Raw genomic sequence first — 25,086 nt, 5'->3', positions numbered from 1 at the left:
AACTTGAATGGTATTAATTTATTTTTAGGCATCCATTAACAATGGTTAAACATTATTAACTCTTTTATCTTTTACTTGATTGCTTCATTCATTTATACCTTTCTAGTGTTTTCCACGAACAGTAATATTCAAGGCCATTGCCAATACAATTTTGTGTATTTTCAGGTATGAACCCTTTAAAGTAGAACATAATTTCTCCATCTCTGTTGACTGTGTTTTATTAATATAAGTCAAAAAATGTACTTATTTAAAAGTGGAATCTTATGGGATCTTACTAATCAAAGTGTATCCCCTGGATAATAAATATTAGCATTATCTGGTAGCTTGTGAGAAATATGGAATCACAGACCTAGTGAATCATAATCTGCTGTTGGACAAGTTTCACACATGATTTTTATGGCCAGAAATATTTGAAAATCAATATTCTAGGACACAGTGTGGAGTATTACCAGACTTCTAGATGTTCTGTCTTTCATTCTGTGGATGTCAACATGATTCAGAATTTTTAATTGGACTAATTCTAGCTACTCATATTCTTTTTAAAAAAAATTTATTAGTTATTGATAGACCTTTATCTATTTATTTGTTTATACATAGTGCTGAGAACAGAACCCAGTGCCTCACCCATGCTAGGCAAGCACTCTACCACTGAGCCACAACCCTAGCCCCATAGCTACTCATACACTTGATGCGGGTGCTTTGTAATATAAATTAGTAATAAAATAACAAAATAGCCTCTTCTGACCACAAGTCAATGTAGTAGATGTCTGAGAATCAGGAACTTATACAAGGTTCTCTTGAAAGTTTTCTAATCAAACTATTATGGTCAAAAGGCCTTGGGCTCTTTGTAGGATCTGTGCTTTCTTATACTAATCCTAAATAAAAGTTTTCACCATGTTGCAATTGGAATCTTCAGGTCAGTTAAATCTACTTTGTCTCCTATGTCTATTATCTGTGTTTACCTCTCAGAATAGGCACCTCTGTTTATCTGTCCTCTGTCTTTATGCTCTTCCCCACTCCCTTTCCTCTGCCTCATTTCTTGTGCTTTGTGCCTTCCAATAGTCTCACTGTGAACTCTTAAATCTGTTTTTCGAGACAAGTCTTTCTGTTCTATAAGTTCATTCTGTTTATACATGGAGACTACTTTGACTCTGAAGAACAACACTGTACCCATCTCTCTCTTATATCCCTACTCCTTTTGAATTGTTTTCCTAATTTCACAGAGCCAATTCCAAAGATACTCTTGTCTATACATGTTTTTTTCCTTGCAATTTGTGTCTAGTGGCCATCAAGAGGCCCTATTAGCCACTTTAGCTTTAGTGAAATTCTTTCCTCCTTCGGTTTATTGCATACCATGTACTTAACACTGTATTCTGTTATTTTCTCATTGAAGACTTTGGTACTAAGATCAGAGTCCTTTCTGCCCAAGTTGTATATTTATTCTTAGTAATCTTAGTACCTCTCTGAGATGTCTGCTCTTTGTAAAACCTTCCATTTCCCTATGTTCTTAAGTTACTCATGCAGTTGCATAATCCTACTATAGATGTTATCATTACCCGGAATTTCTCCTTTTCTTAAATACACACTTTAACAGAATTATTGATAGTTTTGTACAAACTTTCCATGCATTCCTACTAATACTTCTCCTTAACTTTTCTCAATTATTTAAATGTTAAGTATCTTCTATGCCTTTATCACCATTTATAGTAGATGACTTTTCCTAATATTTTAGTCAAAATAATGTTTCTCAAATTATATGTATTCATTTTTATGCTCACTGTATATTTCCATCTGCTTTAACGCACTTTAGCTAGTTAAGCTAGTTCAGCTAGCTAATCTCTCTCTTTCTAATGCCATCACTGTCATGTATTAAGCACCCTTCCTCTATTAATCTGGATATTCATATCTTCAGTCCCATTCTATTCTCTGAGACTTAATCATCAATCTTTAAATAGGTTTTTTTTAATATTTGAGGAAAATTTTTCTCTCCTAGAAACATAAACTTTTATATGTTATCTTATTCAACTTCTCTATAGAACTAGACCCTATTAACTACTTTATTCTTCATGAAATTCTTTCCTTTCTTAGCTTATAGCATAGCACTAGGTACTTATTACCTTTTTTATATTTTGGTCATTTGTTCCAATTCATTTTTCTTTTAATAATGTTATTCTCCACAAAACTTCTCCTATTATTTTCCTCCAAATGTCCCCATTGCTTCCCATTTAAGTAACATCTAACTTACATGGATAGATAGAAGCATGTAGATATCTAAATATATATCTTTAGATCATATGTTTCCTTTAAAGCCCACAGTGGGCCAATAAATTATTTACTATATGAAGGAATTATTTTTAAGCCTGCTGGCTCATTTTAACACAAGCTTTGCTACCAATATGAAAGGTCTAACAATTTCTGAATAAACATTTGAGTGAATAAATTATTTTTCTATCAGAGGGTAAAACTTCATTATAGAATGTTAAGTGAATAGAAAATTAATTGCTTCTGAAGTCACTGTAGGACCATCGGGAATCTAGAACTTACTTTTCATATTATTAGAGAAGATGTCATTGAAAGGAAGAGGCTTTTAAGAGATGCCAATACAGAAAAAGCATGAAAGATCATAAAGGGTTTTTATAAACTTTTTTGAAGAAGTAATGAACTTTCTTTTTTGTAACTCTTAGAATTACTTAACATTTTTATCTTTTCCTTTATATTATTATATAATACAATTTTAGTTTGTATGTCATTATGTATTTTAGAAGTTAAAATTTTGTGATTACTAAGAATTTTCTTGACCCCTTACTGTATTATTAAGACGTTCCCACTGTAATTATTTATGAGCACATTTTTAGCCCATATATTCTTCACTTGAAGTTGTGTATAGTAAATATTTTAGAATCTTAGTAGTTACTTCTAAATCTATGATCATATATTAATCAGATACTGATAAAGTATTAAATATTCTACATATTAATAAAATATTATTAAAACTATTTTATTTTATTATATGAATAGCTTTAAGAAATAGTAATTTTATGTATGTATGCCCAGACATTCACATATATGATAAATAGATACATAGAGGGAAGTGGACAAACAGAAAAGCCCTTTTTTTTATTTCCTGGAGAAAAATATTAGAAAAATATACTAATGCCAAGGGAAGATGTATGTTAAAAAATAAGGTGACTTCATTGAGATAGTTGTAGCTATCAATATTTAATGCCAAAATAAACATTGTACCTGGCAAAAAGAAAATTGGTAATTTTCATGAAAAACCTTTCTATGTAGTAGCAAGAATTGAAATCAGACTATAAATATTTGGACTAATTTTGGAGATGAAATACACAGAAAGTAGAGGCCATAGTTGAAAATTGTTCAGATGATACCCTTGACCTTGAATACATGTAGAAAACCAGATGTCATGGCACACACCTGTAATCCTAGTGGCTTGAGAGGCTGAGGCAGGGGGATTGTGAGTTCAAAGCCAGCTTCAGCAATTTAGCAAGACCCTAATCCTAAAAAGGGTTGGGGGTGTGGCTCAATGGTTAAGTTCCCATAGGTACAATCCCTGGTACTGAAAAGAAAACAAATGGAAAGCTTGTGTGTGTGTGTGTGTGTGTGCGCGCGCGCGTGCGTGCGTATGTGTGTGTATACATATGTATTCTTTATATAAAAACATGCATATGTGTGTGTTTGGTGGGTATAAAGAGAGAGAAAAGGCATGAGGGATAAGATCCATGGAAGAGGAACATTGGGGTAAGACTTATTAATTTTGACTTACTGATTGTATATGCTACTTTTGTTTTCTACCTGAATAATTTTAAAAATATTATCAGGACATAATATGGAGATCAGGGTGATATGCCTAACTCCCAATCTGATTTGCGGTTTTTAGAAAACTTTCTTTTAATCCATTCTTACTTTACTGAGCTTGCAGCATTTCTCCCCATGGGCTGGTTCTATGATTGCTATATATATCATTGCTAGAATTTGTTACCCATTTTCTCATGGATCCAGGAAAACCAAATTGCATGTGGCAACATTATGCTACAATAGACTTCATGCTCTGTATTGACTATGTATCAGGCTCTACTCTAGATATTGGAGAGAAAGTAGAGAAAGAAATAGATGAGGATATCTAGCATTATATAGTTTATATTCCAGTAGAGAATATGTAAATAAAGCAAGATTAATATACAAAACATTTGGAATGTTAGTAATAAATGCCAAAGAGAAAAATACAGGAGAAAATAGGGCCAGGTGGCATGTATTCATATGTGTATATCAGTGTGTGTAGATAGAATGCACTCAAAATACTGAGAAAATATTATCTAAGTAAATATCAATGAGCAGTGACAAATTTACAGATAACCAAGGTAGGAACTTTTCATACATGAGGGAGTGTATGTGTGTGTGTGTGTGTGTGTGTGTGTGTATATATATATATATATACACACACACACACACACACACACACACATACATACACACACATATATATCTGTGTAGCACGAGCATGCCTCTGGTGTCAGAGAACAACAAAGTGTGAGGCTGGAGCATAATAACCAAGATATTTGGTAGCAGAGGAAGAATTCAGAGAGTTTAAATAGATTAAGGTCAGGCAGGGCTATCATAAGGACCTGAACTTTTACTCAGCTGTAGAGTTAACCCTGTCATGACTGGCATTCTCTACTGCCTTGAGAATATGTCACTGAAGAGCAAAAGTAGAAGTTAGAAGACCATACAATAGTAAATTTTGAAGCATCCTAATCTTCCAGAGATGTTGGGATACTTTGACTGATACATTAATAGTCATAGTGATAATATCTCTTTCTGGATAGTTTGGAGATTAGAGCCAACAGGATTTTTTTGCAGTGCTAGGAATGGAACCTAAGGTCTTGCACATTTGAGGCAAGGACTTTACCCCTGAGCTCTATCGTCAACCCAAGCCAAGAGTATTTCTGATCCTTTTGTGAGGTTTGGAAGAAAAAGAGCATTCAAGAAAGATTCTAACTTCTTTAGCAGTTTTTTTTTTTTTTTTGCTGCTTTTTACTTTGCCTGAACAAATGGATTGAGTCTCAGAATACTCCAAATGTCCAAATTTAGAATTTAGGGAGATGATTCAGAACCAATCAGGGAGAATGAATATAGGTGGCTTTTGAGGTTAGAGGAAAACTGTGTCCATGTGGTCCAGCAAGCTAACTTAATAAATACTTTCAAGAAGAAAATGGAATTCTCTGAATTAAAGTATGATAAGTAAGCTGAGGTCTGAGAATCAGCCATTGACTGTAGTAACCTGGAAGTAAGCATTGACTTTGATATAGTAATTTTGATGGGAATAAATAAGGGAATATGCAGGAGGACTAAATTACTTTGTTTTTGTGTTTGGTTTGCTTTGGTGTCAAACCAGTTTTTACTGTGCAACGTAGATCGTTAGAAGGCCAGTGTCCTCCCTGATGGCACATAATTCTTTAAAGGAATGCATATGTCCTTCTTTTCCCAACAATGTATTTCTCATCAGTCTTTGTTTTTGTTTGTTGTGTGATGTGACTCTACTCTTACATTTTCTGTATTTTAATGCGTGTTTCTGTAAAAAAGGAGAGAAAGTAGTAACACTTGGAACTACTGATCTAAATTATTTTAAAACAGAATTCCATATATTTCATTTGAAGTCAAATACCTGTGTGGTTCTATCCCAAGAGAAAGCAGTTTCAGTGATGTTTATTTAATCAATTTTGTTAACACTTAAAATGTGGTTATTTGGACACTTCTTACACATTTTTATAAGTCAGGTGTTTTAGTCAGATGTTGATGTCAGAAGTTTTTCCTGAAATTCTAAGATTATTAAGATGACTTTTAATGAGAACAAGTACATATTGTTGTTAGTCTGATACTGTTTCAGTTTATGTCACAACATTTGTCTCAGCTTAATAATTCCTAGTTTGACATTTTACTGTGAAAATTTTCTTTCTTTAAAAAATAAGTTATGTGAAGAGCCTTTTTTAGTCCCCTCAGAAGTTCTGGATGGTAGGTATTCCATTATTTTACACAGAAAACATTGTGGCAGGGCTGGGGTTGTGGCTCAAGTGATAGCGCGCTCGCCTGGCATGCATGCGGCCCGAGTTCGATCCTAGCACCACATACAAAAACAAAGATGTTGTGTCCTCTGAAAACTAAAAAAAAAATTAAAGAAATATTTTTAAAAAATTCTCTCTCTCTCTCTCTCTCTCTCTCTCTCTCTCTCTCTCTAAAGAAAAAGAAAACATTGTGGCTCAGAAAGTTTGAATCACTTTGTTAAGGACAAACATCTAGTAGATAGATGTAGACAGAACTTAATTCAAGTGAAGGAAAAAACAGTTCTCCAAAACATTTCTTTTCATTACCTTTTTTTTTTTTTACCAACTTCTTGCTACCCTATGATTGATTATTTATAATTGACCATCTGCAACTGTATCTGAAATGAAATATTTGCTGGACTCTTGATTGCCATTGACCCTTTGCACTATTCAAGGCATATTTGTGACCATATTCTTCTTCATTTTCTAATACTCCTCTATGAAGGGATTCCCCTGTTGATAGGTAACATAATGAGGATATCATCTGCACATAGATATTAAAAGTGCATTCCCTGCTTCTTTCCAGGGCCTTTGTCTCTATATATGCACCAGTGATTTGATTTGCAAATAATATACATCTAGTAATGCAGCCAGGTAACTGAAGTGTATAGGGCCTTGGTAATCAGCCTGTGGACTGTCAGTGTCCATTATGAGTAGTCAGGCATTCCTTCTGTCATTTTGGGGTCCATGCTGAATTAATAATGCCTCAATTATTTCATTATTCCTAACTACCTTCAAACCAAAAACTCACCCTTGCTGAATTGTGTTCTGTTAGGCTCAAGTCTGTTTGATTTTCTTTTTTTTTCAATGAAACATCCCTAGAAGCAATAGATTATGTTTGAAAGAAACCTGAATTTGAAATGGAGGAGCATGGTACTAATATTGGACCTAAAACTTTTCAATCGTGTGTCCTTTGATATGTGATTCAATTTTTTGATGCTCCATTTTTTCTTGTATAATATTAGATAACATAATGCTGGCTCAGTCTTCCTCACAATTATTATGACATGCATTTAAAATCATACCTATATAAAACCAGTAATATGGTAGACAGTAAAGAAACTTCATTTTAACATGATTATTCTGAAGTTTTCAAATTTTCTATAAGTGTCTTTGTGCCTCACTTTCTTCTTTTATGAAAATGGGAGAGTAATAGTAACAGATCCATAGATTGTTAGTTTTATCATGGTGGTGGTTGTTACTGTTATTACTTGTATTAGAATTACTAGACTGATGTGGTCAACAAAACAAGATATTTAAGCTCAAATATTATTCATGAAATATTCAAAGTTTGGCTGTTAGCATTACTATTTGGTTATCTCATCAGATGCTTAGAATAAAGAGAATATGATCATGGCATTTAAAAAGCCGTTGTTAATTTATTGTCATTGTTTATGAAGACCAGATGGTGTTCTGAGTCTTCCCTTTATGTAATTTCATGTAAAAAATAAAAAAAAAAACACATAAATACAAACCTTTCTGAGAAGAGAAACTCTAACTTGCAATTCGAAGAATACCAGTTGACTCCATTTTTTTTTTTATTATTATTTGCCTTGTTCACTTATGGCATTAGTATTTTTTTTCCTCACTGATTTATTTCCCAATGTAGTTAAAAGCAAGAATACCCACATCTTCTTGTTTTTAAGAGATGTAAATATTATAGATTTACTTAGAATATACTCATTTTTCTCTAATAAACTGGTTTAAAGTTCTTGGGGAATGATATTTACCTTTTAACAGGGAATATGTTAAGTGTTAAAAAATGTGCCAATACAATGCTAAGGACAGGGAAGTTAGGACTCAAAAGTTAAGGAATTGAGGAAATAGGAATTTTATATTCTTCTTTGGGCTTTAACTGGATGTTGTTTGTGGCTGCCTTATTTTCATGGAATTTTCAGTTCAACCAGCCAGTTGGAACCTACCATATCTGTCTGCATGTTTGTGGAAACAATTCAGTACTAACTTTCGAAAGTGAATTTCAAGACAATCCAGAATGTTAGCCTGTTGATTAGAATGAAATTGTGGAATCATAAAATCAAATAACAATGCACCCTGTGTACTTTGAAAGTTTCAAGCAGAATCCAAGATACTAAAATTTGTCTATCACCTTCAAATATCACCTTTGTTGACTTGTGAGAAAAAAAAGTGTTTTCTTTTGCTATCCTTCACAGTATAATATAAGATATGTATTTTTCAGTTGGGATGTAGTTATTAAAAATAAGGCTATCACATTATAATGTTTCATTTCATTCTTCAATTATTCTAAACTTTAATATTTTATACATCCTTTTATTTGCTTGGGAAAGAGTCTAGTCTAGATGAATGCTTATTTCTATGAAAGTATTTCTGATGCTGCCATATTTTTGATATTTACATTCATAACTTTATATTTATTTGCTTTCAAATGAAAGACACAAAATCTGCATTGTACAATTACAGTTAACTCTGGTCATGTGTAGATATTTAAATTTAAATTAATGAAATGACATTAGATAAAATTAAGTTAAAATGTCACTTCCTCGGTCACATTGGCTGAATTTCAAGTGCTCAATACCAACATGTAGCTATTGGCTTCCATACTGGACAAAACAAATATTGCACGTTTCCTTCCTTGCATAAGTTTCTGTTCAACAATGCTGCAAATGTGCATGTGTGTATTATACCCCCCTCCCACATATACTCCAGTATTATACTGTGTAATATTTGTTTAAATGCCTGTAAGTATGAATATGATTTTGAAAAATAGTCCTTCCTCAAACTCAAGTAAAATCAGTTTTATAACTATTATTTTATCACAGAGATTATTCTTACTATATGCTAATTGCAATGTAGCTTTCTTTTCTGTGAGTAGTTTTGATTTAAGACATATGACATATGTTATAGACACATCGTTTTATGAGTATAGTAGAGTTCTGCATTTTGGTTTAATATGTGAAATATTAGCTAAAGTCAACGGTATACAATACTACTTTTAATGGATTTTTTTTAATATTTATTTTTTAGGTGTAGATGGACACAACACAATGCCTTTATTTTTATGTGGTGCTGAGGATTGAACCCAGGTCCCGCCCGTGCTAGGCGAGGGCTCTACCACTGAGCCACAATCCCAGCCCCAATACTACTTTTTGTTAATTTAAATTTTGTAACTTTTTTTTTAAAAGTTAACTGTGATTAGAAGGGATGAACAAAGGAATTTAGAAAGTTCTTTCAAACTGAACCAAATGTTCCTGGAAATTGGAGTATGTAGGCTATTTTACATAAAAAAAATTAGCCTACAGTCTTGTATTTAAATCTATTTTTTATGCTAAATTATTCATAATTATAGCACTTTATACTTTTTCTATATTAGTGGATTCTTAATTTGACTTTTTTTAAAATTTTTTATTGTTGGTTGTTCAAAACATTACATATTTCTTGATTAATTTGACTTTTAATACTAAATATATTTCTATTTTCAGTAATAGTATCGGTGATATATCTTTAAATGATTAATTTCATTTAATTGTCTAATATTTTGTCTTTCATTGTTATGATTTGCCCTTTAACTTCCTTCTTTTTAAGTAGTATAACATTATAATGTATCAGAAATAATTACAAAAAATAAGTTTAGAAAATAGAAATCTTATTAAAAATAGCAATTCAGGATGAAAATGTCTTTTGCTTTTACTGCCATTTTGATGCTTTTGGTGACAAAAGAGTTGAGGAAAATATCTGTAGATTTCTGCGATAAGCTGACAGTGAAATATCTTATGGCTTGAAGGGCAAATAGAAGTTATAATTACTGTGTAGATTCAGAATCCTTGTATTGAAATACTCACCTTTGCTATCATGCTGCAGGCCATAGAGCGAGAAAAAGCCGAGAAGTTCAGAAAACTGCAAGATGCCAGCAGATCAGCTCAGACCCTGGTGGAACAGATGGTGAATGGTAATTACATGGAGTTGATTTAGATAATCTTCTTAGGGATTTGATAAACACATAGGTTCATATTTATCAGCTGAATTATATTAGACAAGCACTACTTGAATACAAATTTCAATTAAAGGGGGTTTGTTTTTTCAATCTTTCTTAATGCTAAGCAAATTATTAGGGGAAATTCAACTTGTGTCCTTTGGTAGAAAATGTGATGTGGTATCAATCTGTTGCAGAGAACTAAATTTTAATGCAAATATGAATAATTTAAGAAGGTTTATAGAAATAATTGGTGAGGAAGGCAATTGTATATAATACGTTAAAGTGAGTATAATCTGTTTGCAAGTAGTTTTTCCAATACATTTTTCCAAAAAGACTAATATTATATGGAAGGTTCTAAACTAATACCTGTTTTCTAGCTGTATATTTACATTTTCTATATTAAAGCTTGTGTCTTTCTTCACTTAATAAACATCTCTTGGAGGAATCGCATTTTTAACTAATTGTTTTATTTTTTATTTTTTGTATTTTTTTAAAAAAATAATTTGTTTTAATTAGTTATACATGACACTAGAATGTATTTTGACACATCATACATAAATGGAGCATAAACAACTTCTCATTCTTCTGGTTGTACATGATGTAGAATTACACAGGTCGTGTAATCATATGTACACATAGGGTAAAAATGTACAACTAATTCTATTGTAATACCCCCATACCCTCACTCCTCCCTTTACTTCCTTCTGTCTAATCCACAGTATCTCTATCCATGCCCCTTATTATGAATTAGGATCCACATATCAGAGAAAACATTGGGCCTTTGGTTCTTTGGGATTGGCTTATTTCACCTAGTATAATTTTCTCCATTTCCATCGATTTATTGGCAAATGCCATAATTTCATTCTTGTTTAAGACTGAGTAATAGTCCATTGTGTATATATACTACAATATCTTTATCCATTCATTTGTTTTGAAGGGCACCTAGGTTAGTTTCATAGTTTATTTATTTTGGATTGAGCTGCTGTAAACATCGATATAAGTTAAATTTTAGTGAGATAAAAATACAATGTTAATATATTTCTTTTTATGAATGAAATAAAATTAATCTTTGCTAACACTAGATACCTCAAAGTTATCTGTGTAAAACATTATTGATATGAAATATGAAAAAAATTTCAAAATTTCATTGCTATAGTATTATATTTCTTTTCAGATAAAAGTAATTTTATGAAAATCATAAATGGCATTTTATTTTGTAAAGGATATACTTATAATAATATTGTAAACAAATATAACAAATTTTTTTGTTTTACATGTCAGCTTTTTATTGAATCTTCCAGATTCTGCAACATAAATTCTGTATATGAATTATTTTTTACATTAATTGCTATGTTGGCACTATAAAAATTCAATGAGTCAATGATCTTAATAGGAAATCAATTCATTTTTTTCTTCTAATGAGCCACATGACTATTTGCTTAAAATAAGAACAAGTTAATATGACAGCTTAGAATTGGGTTAATAAGTTAATTAATATATACATAATGAAAAGTATTAATAGGTTTTGTTTAGATACATGTGATTTGGTGATTTTAGTTGATGGTTTAACAGCACATTCATGTTAAATTATATGATCTAAAATATTATTTTAATTGTTATATAATCCCCCCTAGAAACTATATTATTACTTTTTCACTTGAATAAGCTAATTTAATGTCTGTATTTTCTTTTTTCATTGTGTTTTTAATGATGGGAGCAATAAAAATAATTTAAAAACATCTAAAACCAATATGGTACTAGGAATTGAAATCAAGGCTTATTGCATGCTACACAAGTACTTTGCCACTGAGCCACAAGTCCACAGTCTTTATTTTTTAAATGGTCTAATTTTTTAAATTATTGATAGGTCTCCATTTTATTTATTTATTTATATGTGGTACTGAGAAATGAAGTCAGTGCCTCAGACATGCTAGGCAAGTGCTCTACCATGGAACCACAAACCCCAAAATGGTCTAATTTTAACAATTAAATATCAAGCATAACTCACCTCAGATTATCTGATATTAGCAGACACTGAATTATTTTTAAAAGTATTTAAACACTTAGAAATAAAAGAAATGATTTATATTTTTTGGTATGTGAAACTATTTATAAGTGTTGAAATGATCATTGACTAGTGAGAATATCAGTTTTCCAAACTGTTGTCGTATCTCTAATTTTTGGAAGCATAGAGAATAAAACAGGACATTTAGTAAGTCCTTAGTAAATATTAACTGCTTAAATTCTGTTTCACAAAACAAAATTAATATGATAATTAAGATAAAAACATTGGTAATATTTTTAGAAAACAACCATGCAGTGGCAAATGCCTATAATTCCAGTGGCTAGGGAAGCTGAGGCAGGCAGATATCAACTTTAAAGCCAGCCTCAGGAAAAGCAAGGCACTAAGCAACTTAGTAAGACCCTTTCTCCAAATAAAATACAAAATAGGGCTGGGGGTGTGACTGAGTGGTCAAGTGCTCCTGAATTCATTCTCTGGTAATAATAATAATAATAATAATAATAAGGAGGAGGAGGAGGAGGAGGAGTAGTCATCTTCAAGCTACATATATGTTATATTAGTGAAGATATGATTAATTGATACATGCTTAGGCTGGAGTTTGGTCCATAAACAGGATAATTATTTAAAATGACCATATCTCTGCTCTCCCATTAAATAAAAATAATTTACATAATTACTATCAAAATATTCTGAATTCTGCTTTCATCCTTTTTATCTTTCAAAAACATATTATATAGTATTTATTTTCTATGATTGTACAAATAGTGAAATAAGCCAGACACAAAATTAGTGCCTTGAGTACCTGTCTAGGTTTATTTAAGAGAAACTCCTAACCCTAGTTTTGAATACTTCTACCAGAGAGCCAAGAACTAAAGTTCACTGGTGTAGTTCATGAAGCTGAAATGTAAATTAAGCTTTCTGTATAACAGGATTCCCAACAATTACCTCACTAAATCACTTAAACATACTAGTCCAGAATCATCTTTCTTACATTTGTTCTATGGGATTTTAATCACCATACTTCATTTAGCATCTCATGCAATTATATTCCTTTAAACCATATATACTTTCCACAAAAATTAAGATAAAGGCAAATCATTTTTACACAATGTTATAATATTTTTTATTTTATTTTTTTTTTAGAAACTTGCAGCTGACCCTTTAGGTTGGGGGATCAGGTACCACTCAGCTGCAAGTTGTTTTTTTTTTTTAGAGAGAGGATTTCAATATTTATTTTTCAGCCTTCGGCAGACGCCACATCTTTCTTTGTATGTGATGCTGAGGATGGAACCCAGGCCGCATGTATGCCAGGCGAGCGCGCTACCGCTTGAGCCACATCCCCAGCCCTATAATTTTTTTTTTTTTTGAGAGAGAGAGAGAGAGAGAGAGAGAGAGAGAGAGAGAGAGAAGAGAGAAAGGAGAGAGAGAGAGAATTTTTTTTTAATATTTATTTTTTAGTTTTCAGCAGACACAACATCTTTGTTTGTATGTGGTGCTGAGGATGGAACCTGGGCCACACTCATGCCAGGCGAGCACACTACCGCTTGAGCCACATCCGCAGCCCTGAATGTTATCATATTATACCATCAACATAAATATATATCTATAATATATATGCATCTATATGTCTATATGCATGAATTCTATTTTGTCATGATAAAACACTTAATATTCATAGTGTAAACATGTGTATAAAGACCAAGTATAGCTATTATAGTTTATGAAAGGAAAACATTTTATGAACTATATATGTTCACATTTAGAGCAAATTGAAATTTCTACTTAAAATAATTTTCTAAAAGTTTAGATTATTTCTTAAAAATTTTCAGTGATTTTGGAACTCTTCTTGTCTACAAAATGGAACTCCAAGACATGACAAAAAATTGCCACAATTTACATTTTTACCTCAGGTTTGAACTGAAATAGTCCATTAGATTTATTTACAAAAAACATCTCTCCATTTCCAAATACTTGTGAAACACCAATGTTTTAACACACATAAAAAATGCAGAAAATTAAATCCATGGTGCTGACAGCACTTTACTGAAGAATTTAAGAAATGTGCTGAGAAAGAGGAAGTGAAAAAACTGCAAAAATATACCAATGTAGAGAAATTTGGTATGATTTAAAAGTGATTCATCTCTTTATTAAATCTGTTTTTTTGAACTAACATTAAAATTTATTCTTTCTATGCCAAAATCAACTGGTTAGATAAGGATGGAGAACAGCTTGAAAGGGTATTGGAATAGATTTTGCATACATACAATGTTTGTGAATTTTATCATTAATATATTAAATTAGGATCGTACATTTAGCTTCAAGACATTGGTAATGTCCTAGAGCTTTAGTGAAGGTAGGTAGGAGACTAGTTTTGGTGTATAGTGAACTATTCATATGTTCCTCTCACTATGTTACACTGAGAGGGGAGTTTCTAAATTCTTTATTTGCTTTCTTTTTAAAAAGGAAACAAGACAACCTTCTTTAAAATTTAATTTCATACTTTTATGTAAATGCATAAATGGTATAAAATAGTTTAAAATTTAGAACATTTTTCCCATTTAATACAGCAAATAATCTTGCCAATTCTTCAGTAACATGTAACATAGATGACTCAGTACTGGGGTCTTAAGGCATTATTTTGAGTTGTTTTAAACTGTTTTCTTCAAGGCAAACTTTTTCAGTATGTTATGGAGGTTGTGGAATTTTAAGACAATCCAAATCTCATCATGCACATTTTTATACCTAAACACATGTTACTTTGTTTATATCTATTTAGAAGGATATTTCATTCTTAATTTTTGTATCAATTACTATTCTTGTATGAATACATACAACCTCTTTATCAGTCAGGTAGCCCAGCTTACATAATTTTCCTTTATTAATGTTGAAATTACCAGTTATATCAAAATATTAATTTGATATATATCCATAGCTCAAGTTTCCAATCCTTAAGCTAAAAAAATGGTTTCATCACAATTTCCCGAGGAGATACTATAATATCATTATATAATAGGGTAAATGGTGTTTTCTGCATTAAATTGTGCTTCATTTTCAACTTCTAAGTGTGATTTTCAGTGTATTAGTTAAGCGCCTGAAGGCAATCACATTAAGGAAAAGTTTAAATAAAAGTAATGATTATTAGTATATTAGACTAAAAGAATATATCAAAACTATTATCCCCTGAGTGCTAGATTATAGTACTTAAGGTAACACCTAATGGTAAGTATGTTAAGGATTGTAATTAAATAGCATAGAATGATAATTCAGATAAGGGCTTCTCTTATGTATAAGGTTAACTAACTCCATTTTTAAATACTTTGGTTTATAGTTCCTTAAATATTTTCAAATAAATAATGATGTTTAAGCTTAGGCAACAAAAATTTTTCAGATGTGCTAAGGAAGAGATCTTAATCAGTTTGGCTCATATCAAAATCACACCTCTCACAATTTTTTTTTCACGTCACTGAAGGATTTTCAGTAGTAACAACTCCTATAATTATCTATTTTAATATGAAGACATTTGGTAATAGGTCTTTATATCAATGGAGCATGGATATAGTTCTATTTCTGGTAGTCCACCCCCTTCATTATGAATAAGTACATAAGTACATATATAGTACATAAGTACATATAAGCCTTACATAAGTACATATAGGTCTTGTTTTATCGCTTCTTTAATTCTGGGCAATTTGTGTTTCCTCTTTGTACATGACACTTAGAATGAAACTCAACACAGAGTTCACGTATAATGTTATTTGATATATTTTTCTTGGATTAATTATAATCACCAATAGGTAGAGACTCTGTGCATGTGTTTGTGCATGCATATGAAAGGAGGGCATCATAGTGTCCACTGTTGTTGAGGGAAATCAATGACAAAACCAAATACCAGTTGCAAAAAACAAATAATAGGAACCCGACTTCTTTTTCTAAAAATTCTATGGAAATAAACATGGGATAGGGCTGGGGTTGTAGCTCATTGGTAGAGCATTAGACTAGCATGTGTGAGACACTGGGTTTGATCCTCAGCACTACATAAAAATAAATAAATAAAAGTGTCCATCTACAACTAAAAATATTTTTTAAATGGGATATATTAGTAAATCTTTGGTTTGTCTTAAGTAGGGTCCCAACAGTTACATACATACCAACATTCATTCATACATACATAAATCTACAAGTGTATATATATATAATTGGTTTTTAAAAGGAACTGTTCTTAAAAATGGCCTAGCAGTTGTATAAAAGTTGGTATAGTCATGGAAGCCTCTAGAATTTAGCCTCAGAATTCAGCCTTGTCTTCATGGATTCTGAATAAATTTATACTACATGATAGACTGTTATTTGAATACCAAATGGACTTGTAAAGACCCTCACTTAAAGTGCAACAAAAAGAGGATACTGTTTTAGTGACTTTAAATTTTTATTCCAAATAGTCTTCTAATTCAAGAGCTCTGAAAACACATGTTTTTGCATTATTCTACCCTGGCTTCATGGCTAATGATGAATATACTTGATGAGAAATGCTTCACTTTAAGTGGCAGTTCTGAAGTACTTGCATGGAAGGTGGTGCACAATTAAAATTATTCTAACAGTCTGTTATGCACTGTACACAAGTAATAAAATTAATGGATGCACTTCAAGTAATGATCCATTTCCTCTAGGTGCAATATATTTATTCATAGAATATTTCAGGGGTTGTTTAGAATATGAGATGTGAATGGATTATGATCCATTATTCCTGAGATTATAATGTGCTACTACAAAGTGGTTTCCACAAGTATTGTTCATAATGCCTGGTGAGTTAGTGTTTGTATTCTTAAATAGCTAACAAAAATTAGAAAATCAGGTGCTCACACGATTGATACTTAAATTTGGCAGGTAGTTATTTTTACAAACTACCATAAAAATTTTTATTTTCTGTTAAGGAGAATAATTCTATGAACTGTTTATACATAAAACAGTTACATATAATAGTAAAATTTTTCATATGCATATACTCATATGAAAACAAATTCATTACTTATTCTAGAAAAGTTTTAAGGGCTCTTTTTATGATATTACCAGTAGAACTGGCAAATGTATTACCAATTCTTGAAGTAATGACAACTCAAATTTTAATTGAAGAGAGAAACATTGACAAATCTGAAATGTGACAGTGCTTCCAATCCCTCACCCAAGTATTGTAAAGCATACTTGAAGCAAGAGAGGACTGCATGATTTTTTGCTTCTTATATATAACTCTCCTAATGTTTGTCTTCATAGGATGTAAACTATTGATTTGGTGTTCAGTGAGTTCACAAGTACACTGTAGTTATTTTGTTTTTACTCTAAGCTGAGAACTCCATCAGATACTGCCAGTGGTGACACATTTCCTAGAGAGGATTATAGTTTAAAAGGATAGGCAGTCTCTAATTCAGCAGCAAGCATAATCACAAATGAGTTAGTAAAAGGATACAATGTTTATATATATATTATTCATAAGACTTTTGATTCTCTACGATTCATATTTGCTAGGGACATCTAGAAATCTCTCTAATTTTTGGTGTGGCTGTCCTTAATTTTAAATTATATTAATTGTATGACAAATAATTCCAAAATTCTCTCTTATTAATACATGACTAGTTATTGATAAAATTTCTTTAAACAATCCATACACATTTTTATATCCAATATTTATTTATATTATATACTATTATTACTAATTTTAAAAAATAATTATCATTGGGACTGGGGTTGTAGCTGAGTGATGGAGTGCTTGAGTGGCACATGTTGGCCACTGGGTTTGATTCTCAGCACCACATGGAGGAATGGACAAACAGAATAAACTTATAAAAATTAATAATCGTCAATTTGTTATAAATTACTTTTTTCAATCATTGAAAAACTTCCTTTCCCCTAATTTCAGTGTTTCAGAGAACTGGTTCCTTTTCTTGCTTCCCACATGTATTTTTGTTTTTTTTTTTTTAATATCCTCTATGTTAACAGTTTCTAATATGTATTGATTGCTTATTATATGTGATAATTTGTGTAAGTACTTCATATATGTTAACTTACAACCCTAATAAACTTTGTTCTATTTTAATTCTCATTTCATAGATAAGAAATATGAGTTCACTCATGTGGTAAATGGCATTCTTTTTTTTTTTTTATATATCAGAGGCACTTGACCACTGAGCCACATCCCCAACCCTATTTTGCATTTTATTTAGAGACAGGGACTCACTGGGTTGCTGAGGGCCTCACTGTCCCTGAGGCTGGCTTTGAACTCCAGATCTTTCTGTCTCAGCCTCCAGAGCCGCTGGGGTTTTAGAAGTGCGCCACTGTGCCTGGCCAATGACATTCATTTTGAACTCAGATCTGTCTAAATATAAAATTCTGACTCTTAATTTCTATTCCTTTTATCTTGTTTTCTCATTTGTCCTAATGTGGAAGTCTTTCTCCTTTAATTCCTTTTCAGGCATGTTCAACATCTTTACTCTTTTTGTTTGTTTGTTTTGACACAGCATAGAGTTTTATTTAATGATCAACAAAATTCATTAAAATTTGCTGCTAGTATTTTAATAGATACCACATAACGTGTTGATGTTTCATTATAGCTTGTTTTATCATTTGGAAATAGTCAACTATATTATTTATATTGAAAATTAATTCATGGTTATTTTTCAAATTTCTAATAGGGTTGGTAAGGTTGCACTTTCTCAAGAGCACAGAAAGTTTCTCTCTGTGTTGGCTTACATTTAAACAAATGTTAATTAAGGTGTAGTCCAGCATAATCCATCAGTACCTTTAATTTGCTTTAGTATCTCTTATTTGCCTACTCAATATCTGGTCTCTGTTGACTTTTTACACATCATGGACTTCTTTCTTCTAAGTACTTTTTCAACACATGCTGAAAATCTTTCTCTTAAACATGTGATCATTTAAATCCACGGCACATTTTTAAGACATTGCCTAACAATTTAAAATCCCCCCCCTATGTATTTTTAAATTTTGCCCTTTCATTTTCCAGAAACAGTTTTAACGTTCTATCATAATATCTTTTCTCAAAAACAGTGCCAAACATTATCAGAATTTTATATTCTTTTCTTTATACCAAACATCATTATTTTACAATTACTAAGTGGCATTCTTCAGAACATATTTTGGTATAATTCTTGTTCACTACTAAAAACCAAATTATCATGAACAGCATATAACACCATACTTCCACATGTCTCAATAAGATTAATTCTTCTCTCAAATATTAGGAGGGAATTAGGAGAGATTTTAGTTTCTCTAATCTATGGGCTTCTCCGTAGCTCAATATACAGAGACAGGTATGTGTTATTTTTTATTATTTTTTCCTCATTTTACCTATTTAGAAAAATATCCTCCAAAAGAAGGATTGAAATATTTGTTTCCTCTGATGTTATTTTGAGTAGTATCATACTTTGAATTTTACTAAAATTAGATTCATGTTCGGAAGAAATTGAGAGATTTGGTTTGCAACAAATGGAAATTAAAATATCTGAACAGAGCAAAATTTAACGAGATAATATAGATATAGAATTCAAATCCATATCTTTAGTCTTTAAAAAGGATGAAGTGGGAGGCATGTACAAGTTAGCAAAATCACCAGCCTTATGTTTCCTAGAGATGTCCTTCAGACTTTTTAAGAATTTAGTTTCTCGAATAGGAAAGACAGTACTATGAATCGGACATAACTTTCATATATAAATACACAACCAGCAAAACTCCACATCGTGTACAACCAGAAGAAAGAAATCCTAATTAGAATTTGTTATACTCCACGTATGGATAATTTGTCAAACTATATTCTACTGCCATGTACATGTAAAAAAAGAAAAAAAATTAGAAAGAAAATAGATTACAAAAAAAGAGTTTAATTTCCATTTACATGTTGCAGAAAGTTAAGTAAAGTGAGCATTCAAAAAGAAGATTCTCTTAGACAACTTAGTCTTCTACTAAATAACTTTACCCCTTAGATATTTTAATCTAGAAGAAGAATTTGTGGGTGAGTTACTCCTCCCTTTGAGATCCTAGATTTTAAATATGGGAACATGAAACATTCAAATATTTAGTATTTATAAGTAGGGCATGGTGGCCAACGCCTATAATCCCAATGGCTTGGGAGGCTGAGGTAGGAGAATCACTTCAAAGCCAGCCTCAGTAATTTAGCTAAGCCCTAAGCAATTTAGCAAGATCCTGTCTCAAAACAATCAATCAATCAAACAAAAAACATAAAAAGGGTTGGGGATGTGACTCATTGTTAAAGAATACCTGTGTTTAATCCCTGGTATCAAACATCACACACACACATACACACACACACACAGAAACACAGTGTCACACACAAAATAGTATATTTAAAGTTGTTATTTTAAAATGCACAAAGTAATTATTTTCTGCTTTATATAATAGCATTTATTAAAGGGGTTCTATATAAACTGACATATCTAAGAAAATCTAAAGTTTGTGAACTAACTTTGAGAGGAAATATATTAAATCATAGTATAGTATGATGTTGGCATACTTTCATGCTGTGTATAGGATAATATAATACTGGGCTTAGTTATATTTCAAATTAAGAAAAAAGAATATCTAAGATGTCATCTATGAAAAGACATAGCACATTCCCTGACACATAGTAAATATTCCAAAAGAGTAATGGTGTACTTATGTTTCATTTTTGCCCTTGATAGAGTTTTCCTGATTTTGGTTTTGGTGTAGGTGATTTTAAATCTTTCAAATGAGCTTCCATATTTGTAAATAAAAATCTTTTTCATAGTAGAAAGATTATTTTTCTGAGTGCTTAATATACTTTCTTGGTTCAATGGACAATCTGTTAATTTCTAGACAACAAATAGCAATAATAGAGAATAATGAATTTTGGATCAATGTTTTTATCCTTTTGTAAAATCATAGAACTCATAAATTAGTTCAGCAAAGTAGCAGGATATAAAATTATCACCCATAAATCAGTTGCATTTCTATACACCAATAATGAATCAGCTGAAAGAGAAATCAGGAAAGCTGTCCTATTCACAATAGCCTCAAAAATATAAAATATTTGGGAATCAATCTAACAAAAGAGGTGAGACACCTCTACTCTGAAAACTGTAGAACATTAAAGAATGAAATTGAAGAAGACCTTAGAAGATAGAAAGATCTCCCATGTCCTTGAGTAGGCAAAGTTAATATCATCAAATTGGCCATACTATCAAAAGTGTTATACAGATTTAATGCAATTCCTATTAAAATCCCAATGACATTCTTCACAGAAGTAGAAAAAGCAGTCATGGAATTCATTTGGAAAAATAAGAGGGCCAGAATAGCAAAAGCAAACCTTTGTGAGAAAAGTGACACAGGAAGCATCCCGATACTAGACCTTAAATTATCCTATAGAGCTATAGTAATAAAAACAACATGGTACTGGCACAAAAACAGACATGAAGACCAATGGAACAGATTAGAAAACATAGTGTCATTCCCACATAAATACAATTATTTCATATTACCCAAAGAAGCCATAAACATACATTGGAGAAAAGATAACCTCTTCAACAAATGGTGCTTGGAAAACTGGAAATCCATATGCAGTAGAATGAAATTGAACCTATATCTCTTACTCTGCACAAAACTCAACTCTGAATGGATCAAGGACCTAGGCATTAAACCAGAGACCTTGTTACTACTAGAAAAAAAGTAGGCCCAACTCTCTAACATGTCAGTTTAGGAACTGACTTCCTAAATAAGATTCCTAAGTACAATAATCAATAAATGGGATGGTATCAAAGTAAAAAGCTTCTTCCTGGCAAAGGAAACAATCAAGAACATGAACAGAGAGCCTACAGAATGGGAGAAAATCTTTACCACCAGCATCTCTAATAGAACATTAATCTCAAGGATATACAAAGAACTCAAAAAATCTTAACCAGCCCACCCGCCTCACCCCCCCCCCCAAAAAAAAAAAAAAAAAACAAGTAACCCACCCAATCAATAAAAAAGCTAAGGAACTGAACAGACACTTCACAGAAGAAGAAATACAATCCATCAACAATCGTATGACAAAATATTCACATCTCTAGCAATTAAAGAAATACAAATTAAAACTACACTGAGATTCCATCTCACCCCAGTCAGAATGGCAAATATCAAGAATACAAGCAACAATAAATGTTGGTGAGGATGTGGGGGAAAAGGTACACTCATACATTGCTGCAAAATGGTCAATAACTCTGGAAAGCAGGATGGAGATTCCTCAGAAAACTTGGAATGGAACTACCATTTGACACTGTTATCCCACTCCTTGGTTATTCCAAAGGACTTAAAATCAGAATACTACAGTGATGTAGGCCCTTTAATGTTTATAGCAGCTCAATTCATCATAACCAAGCTATAGAACCAACCTAAGTGCCCTACAACAGATAAATGGATAAAGAAAATGTGGTGTATATATACATAATGAAATATTACTCAGCCATAAAGAAGAATGAAATTATGGCATTTGAGAATATCATGCTAAGTGAAATAAGCCAGCCCCCCCCCAAAACCAAAGGCAGAATGATATTTGGATGCTAACCCACAACGAGGGCAAAATTAGGAATTCATTGGACTAGACAAAGGGAAATGAAAGGAAGGGATGGGGGGATGGTAATAGGAAAGACAGAGAATGAGACATATCTTTCTTAAATAATTATACAATCTTTGTAATTCCACATCATGTAAAACCACAATAATGTGATCCTAATTGGAACAAGTTATACTTATCTATATGCGTATAATATTTCAAAATGTATTCTACCATCATCTAAAAAATAAATTTAAAGAGCATGCAAGTTATATTTCATTCCCAAACTCATTTTTAAATATAAAAATACAATTCAATTTTATAAAATATATATTAATAAAACATCCTATTGAACATTTACTTGGAAATATCAAAACATGTTTTCTCAATTATCAGCTTTCCATCTCCCCCATCAGAGTTTTGATCACTTTATTTTTTACTTAATACATTCTACTCTTGTAGGTCACTTCATTTATTACTTTATGACATTCACATAATGTGATACTTATACAACTTTTATTAATCCCTATGGACAATCAGAAATCATCTCCATACTTTTAGATCTCTGTCAGTAAATAAATGATGTGTTTGAAATCATTCACATAGTGAATACTTGTAGAGTAGAAACATATTGGTTTTCAGATCATTTCTTTTCGTCTGTGGCTTCAGGGGATATATTTAAATTTCTTTTACTTTCTAGAGGGTGTTAACGCTGACAGCATCAAACAAGCCTCAGAACAACTGAACAGCCGGTGGATAGAGTTCTGCCAGTTGCTAAGTGAGAGACTTAACTGGCTGGAGTATCAGAACAACATCATCACCTTCTATAATCAGTTACAACAATTGGAGCAGATGACAACTACTGCTGAAAATTGGTTGAAAACCCAACCCACCACCACATCAGAGCCAACAGCAATTAAAAGCCAGTTAAAAATCTGTAAGGTAAGGATCTTTCTTTCCTCCTTCCATTTGGAGCATGATCAATAGAGTCATTTTAAGGCAATTTTCAAGAGGTAAATAGAAAAGTATTTAGTAAGGAAATTTTCCCCTTCTCTGGATTTATCTAAGCATAATAAAGATTAAAATATAAGCAAAGAAAATCAGTTTGAATAAGCAATGTATGGATGTTGAAGTCCTAAATGTATGTTCAGCGAAGATATTCATGGCTAATTGATGTTGTCACTATGCAAAATAGTTAATGTGGAAACCATGGTATTCTTAAAAAAAAGGCCCATATTTTGGAGCTCTTTCCTTGATAGGAACAAAATTCAATCATGTGCTGAAAAAGTGGATCTATACAAATAGCTAGAAACATAGGTCAACAACAAATTGCTATGCTATACAATTGGATAAATAAGGAAAAAAATTTAAACTAAAGGCCTACTTAAATTTGGATAATTTAAGATTTCATTACAAATGTGTTGGAGTGTATAGGAACCTCAAGGGAGAGTGTATCAATCAAACAGCAGAGCTTTTACCTCTCTTAGGCCAGAAAAAAATGAGAGAGAGAGCTTATAGAAGCTCAAAAAGAGTTAGATTCCAATAGTAAAAGGAGGATGAAGATCCAGCTGAAACCACCCTGAAGGAAATGAAGCCCTTAAAATAAACTACTTTACTACCTACCTTCAGAATCAGGACAGGGCTTCACATTGATTAATGTTAATCAGAAGGCAAAGTCAAGGGGGCTGTAATCTGTAAATATCTTTCTTGGGTCAGAGAAGAAGAGTGGACAGTAGATTGGGAGGGGCAAACAAGATGGAACTGGCACAAATGGGCCTGGGAAAGAGATTAAAGACCATAATTGCAATGATATGAAAACTAGAGATCTATAAAAATGAAAATAGCTTGAATACTTCCCATCATTACTATGAACTAAACACTTTTCCTGGGAAATGGGAAATTGATTAAAAGATGGATAGAAAGGTTTCCTGGATGAACCATTAATGATTGAGGTGAATGTACTCAATATGAATGGAGGTTACTTTGAATACTCTTAAAAGAATGCTTTAAATAAAAGGGACTGGAGATGGAGAGGTAACAGTACAGTCTGGTAAAGAAATTGAACCCAGAAAGTAGGGGCGAGCTCAAAGTTACTTTTTTAATTTTTAGTTTTTAGTGGACCTTTATTTTATTTATATGTGGTGCTTATAATCGATCCCAGTGCCTTACACATGCTAGACAAACACCTTACCACTGAGCCACAACCACAGTCCCCTAAAGTTACTTTTAAAGGTGGGTAGAAACTGAAGGGCTTGATGTTTTTTCTCTAAATATTAGATTTACAGCTTTTCCAGGAAGTAAATAATCTCAAGAAGTATGTTTTTTTTTTTTAAATAAAGAAAATACTACAAAGGGATTTAGTTTATTAAACAAATATGTAAACTAGGAATTTTCTATATTTGCATGTGTTTTATAGTTT

The 25,086-nt window shown here is 31.8% G+C and overlaps 1 protein-coding gene across 7 annotated transcripts in view; it reads left to right on the top strand.

Annotated features, from left to right (window-relative positions):
• Positions 1–25,086, top strand: part of Dmd (dystrophin) — a 2,062,171-nt gene that overhangs the window by 657,999 nt on the left and 1,379,086 nt on the right. For all 7 annotated transcript variants that reach the window (XM_071606751.1, XM_071606753.1, XM_071606749.1 and 4 more), the window contains 2 exons: positions 9,957–10,044; positions 23,368–23,609. In XM_071606751.1, the coding sequence (XP_071462852.1) occupies positions 9,957–10,044; positions 23,368–23,609 (330 nt within the window). The remainder of the gene's footprint in view (positions 1–9,956; positions 10,045–23,367; positions 23,610–25,086) is intronic.

This window comes from Marmota flaviventris, chromosome X, assembly GCF_047511675.1.
Source record: "Marmota flaviventris isolate mMarFla1 chromosome X, mMarFla1.hap1, whole genome shotgun sequence".
In the NCBI taxonomy this organism is placed as follows: Eukaryota; Metazoa; Chordata; class Mammalia; order Rodentia; family Sciuridae; genus Marmota; species Marmota flaviventris.
The sequence above is the reverse complement of the archived record's forward strand: the minus strand, read 5'-3'. Positions and strand labels throughout refer to the sequence as shown.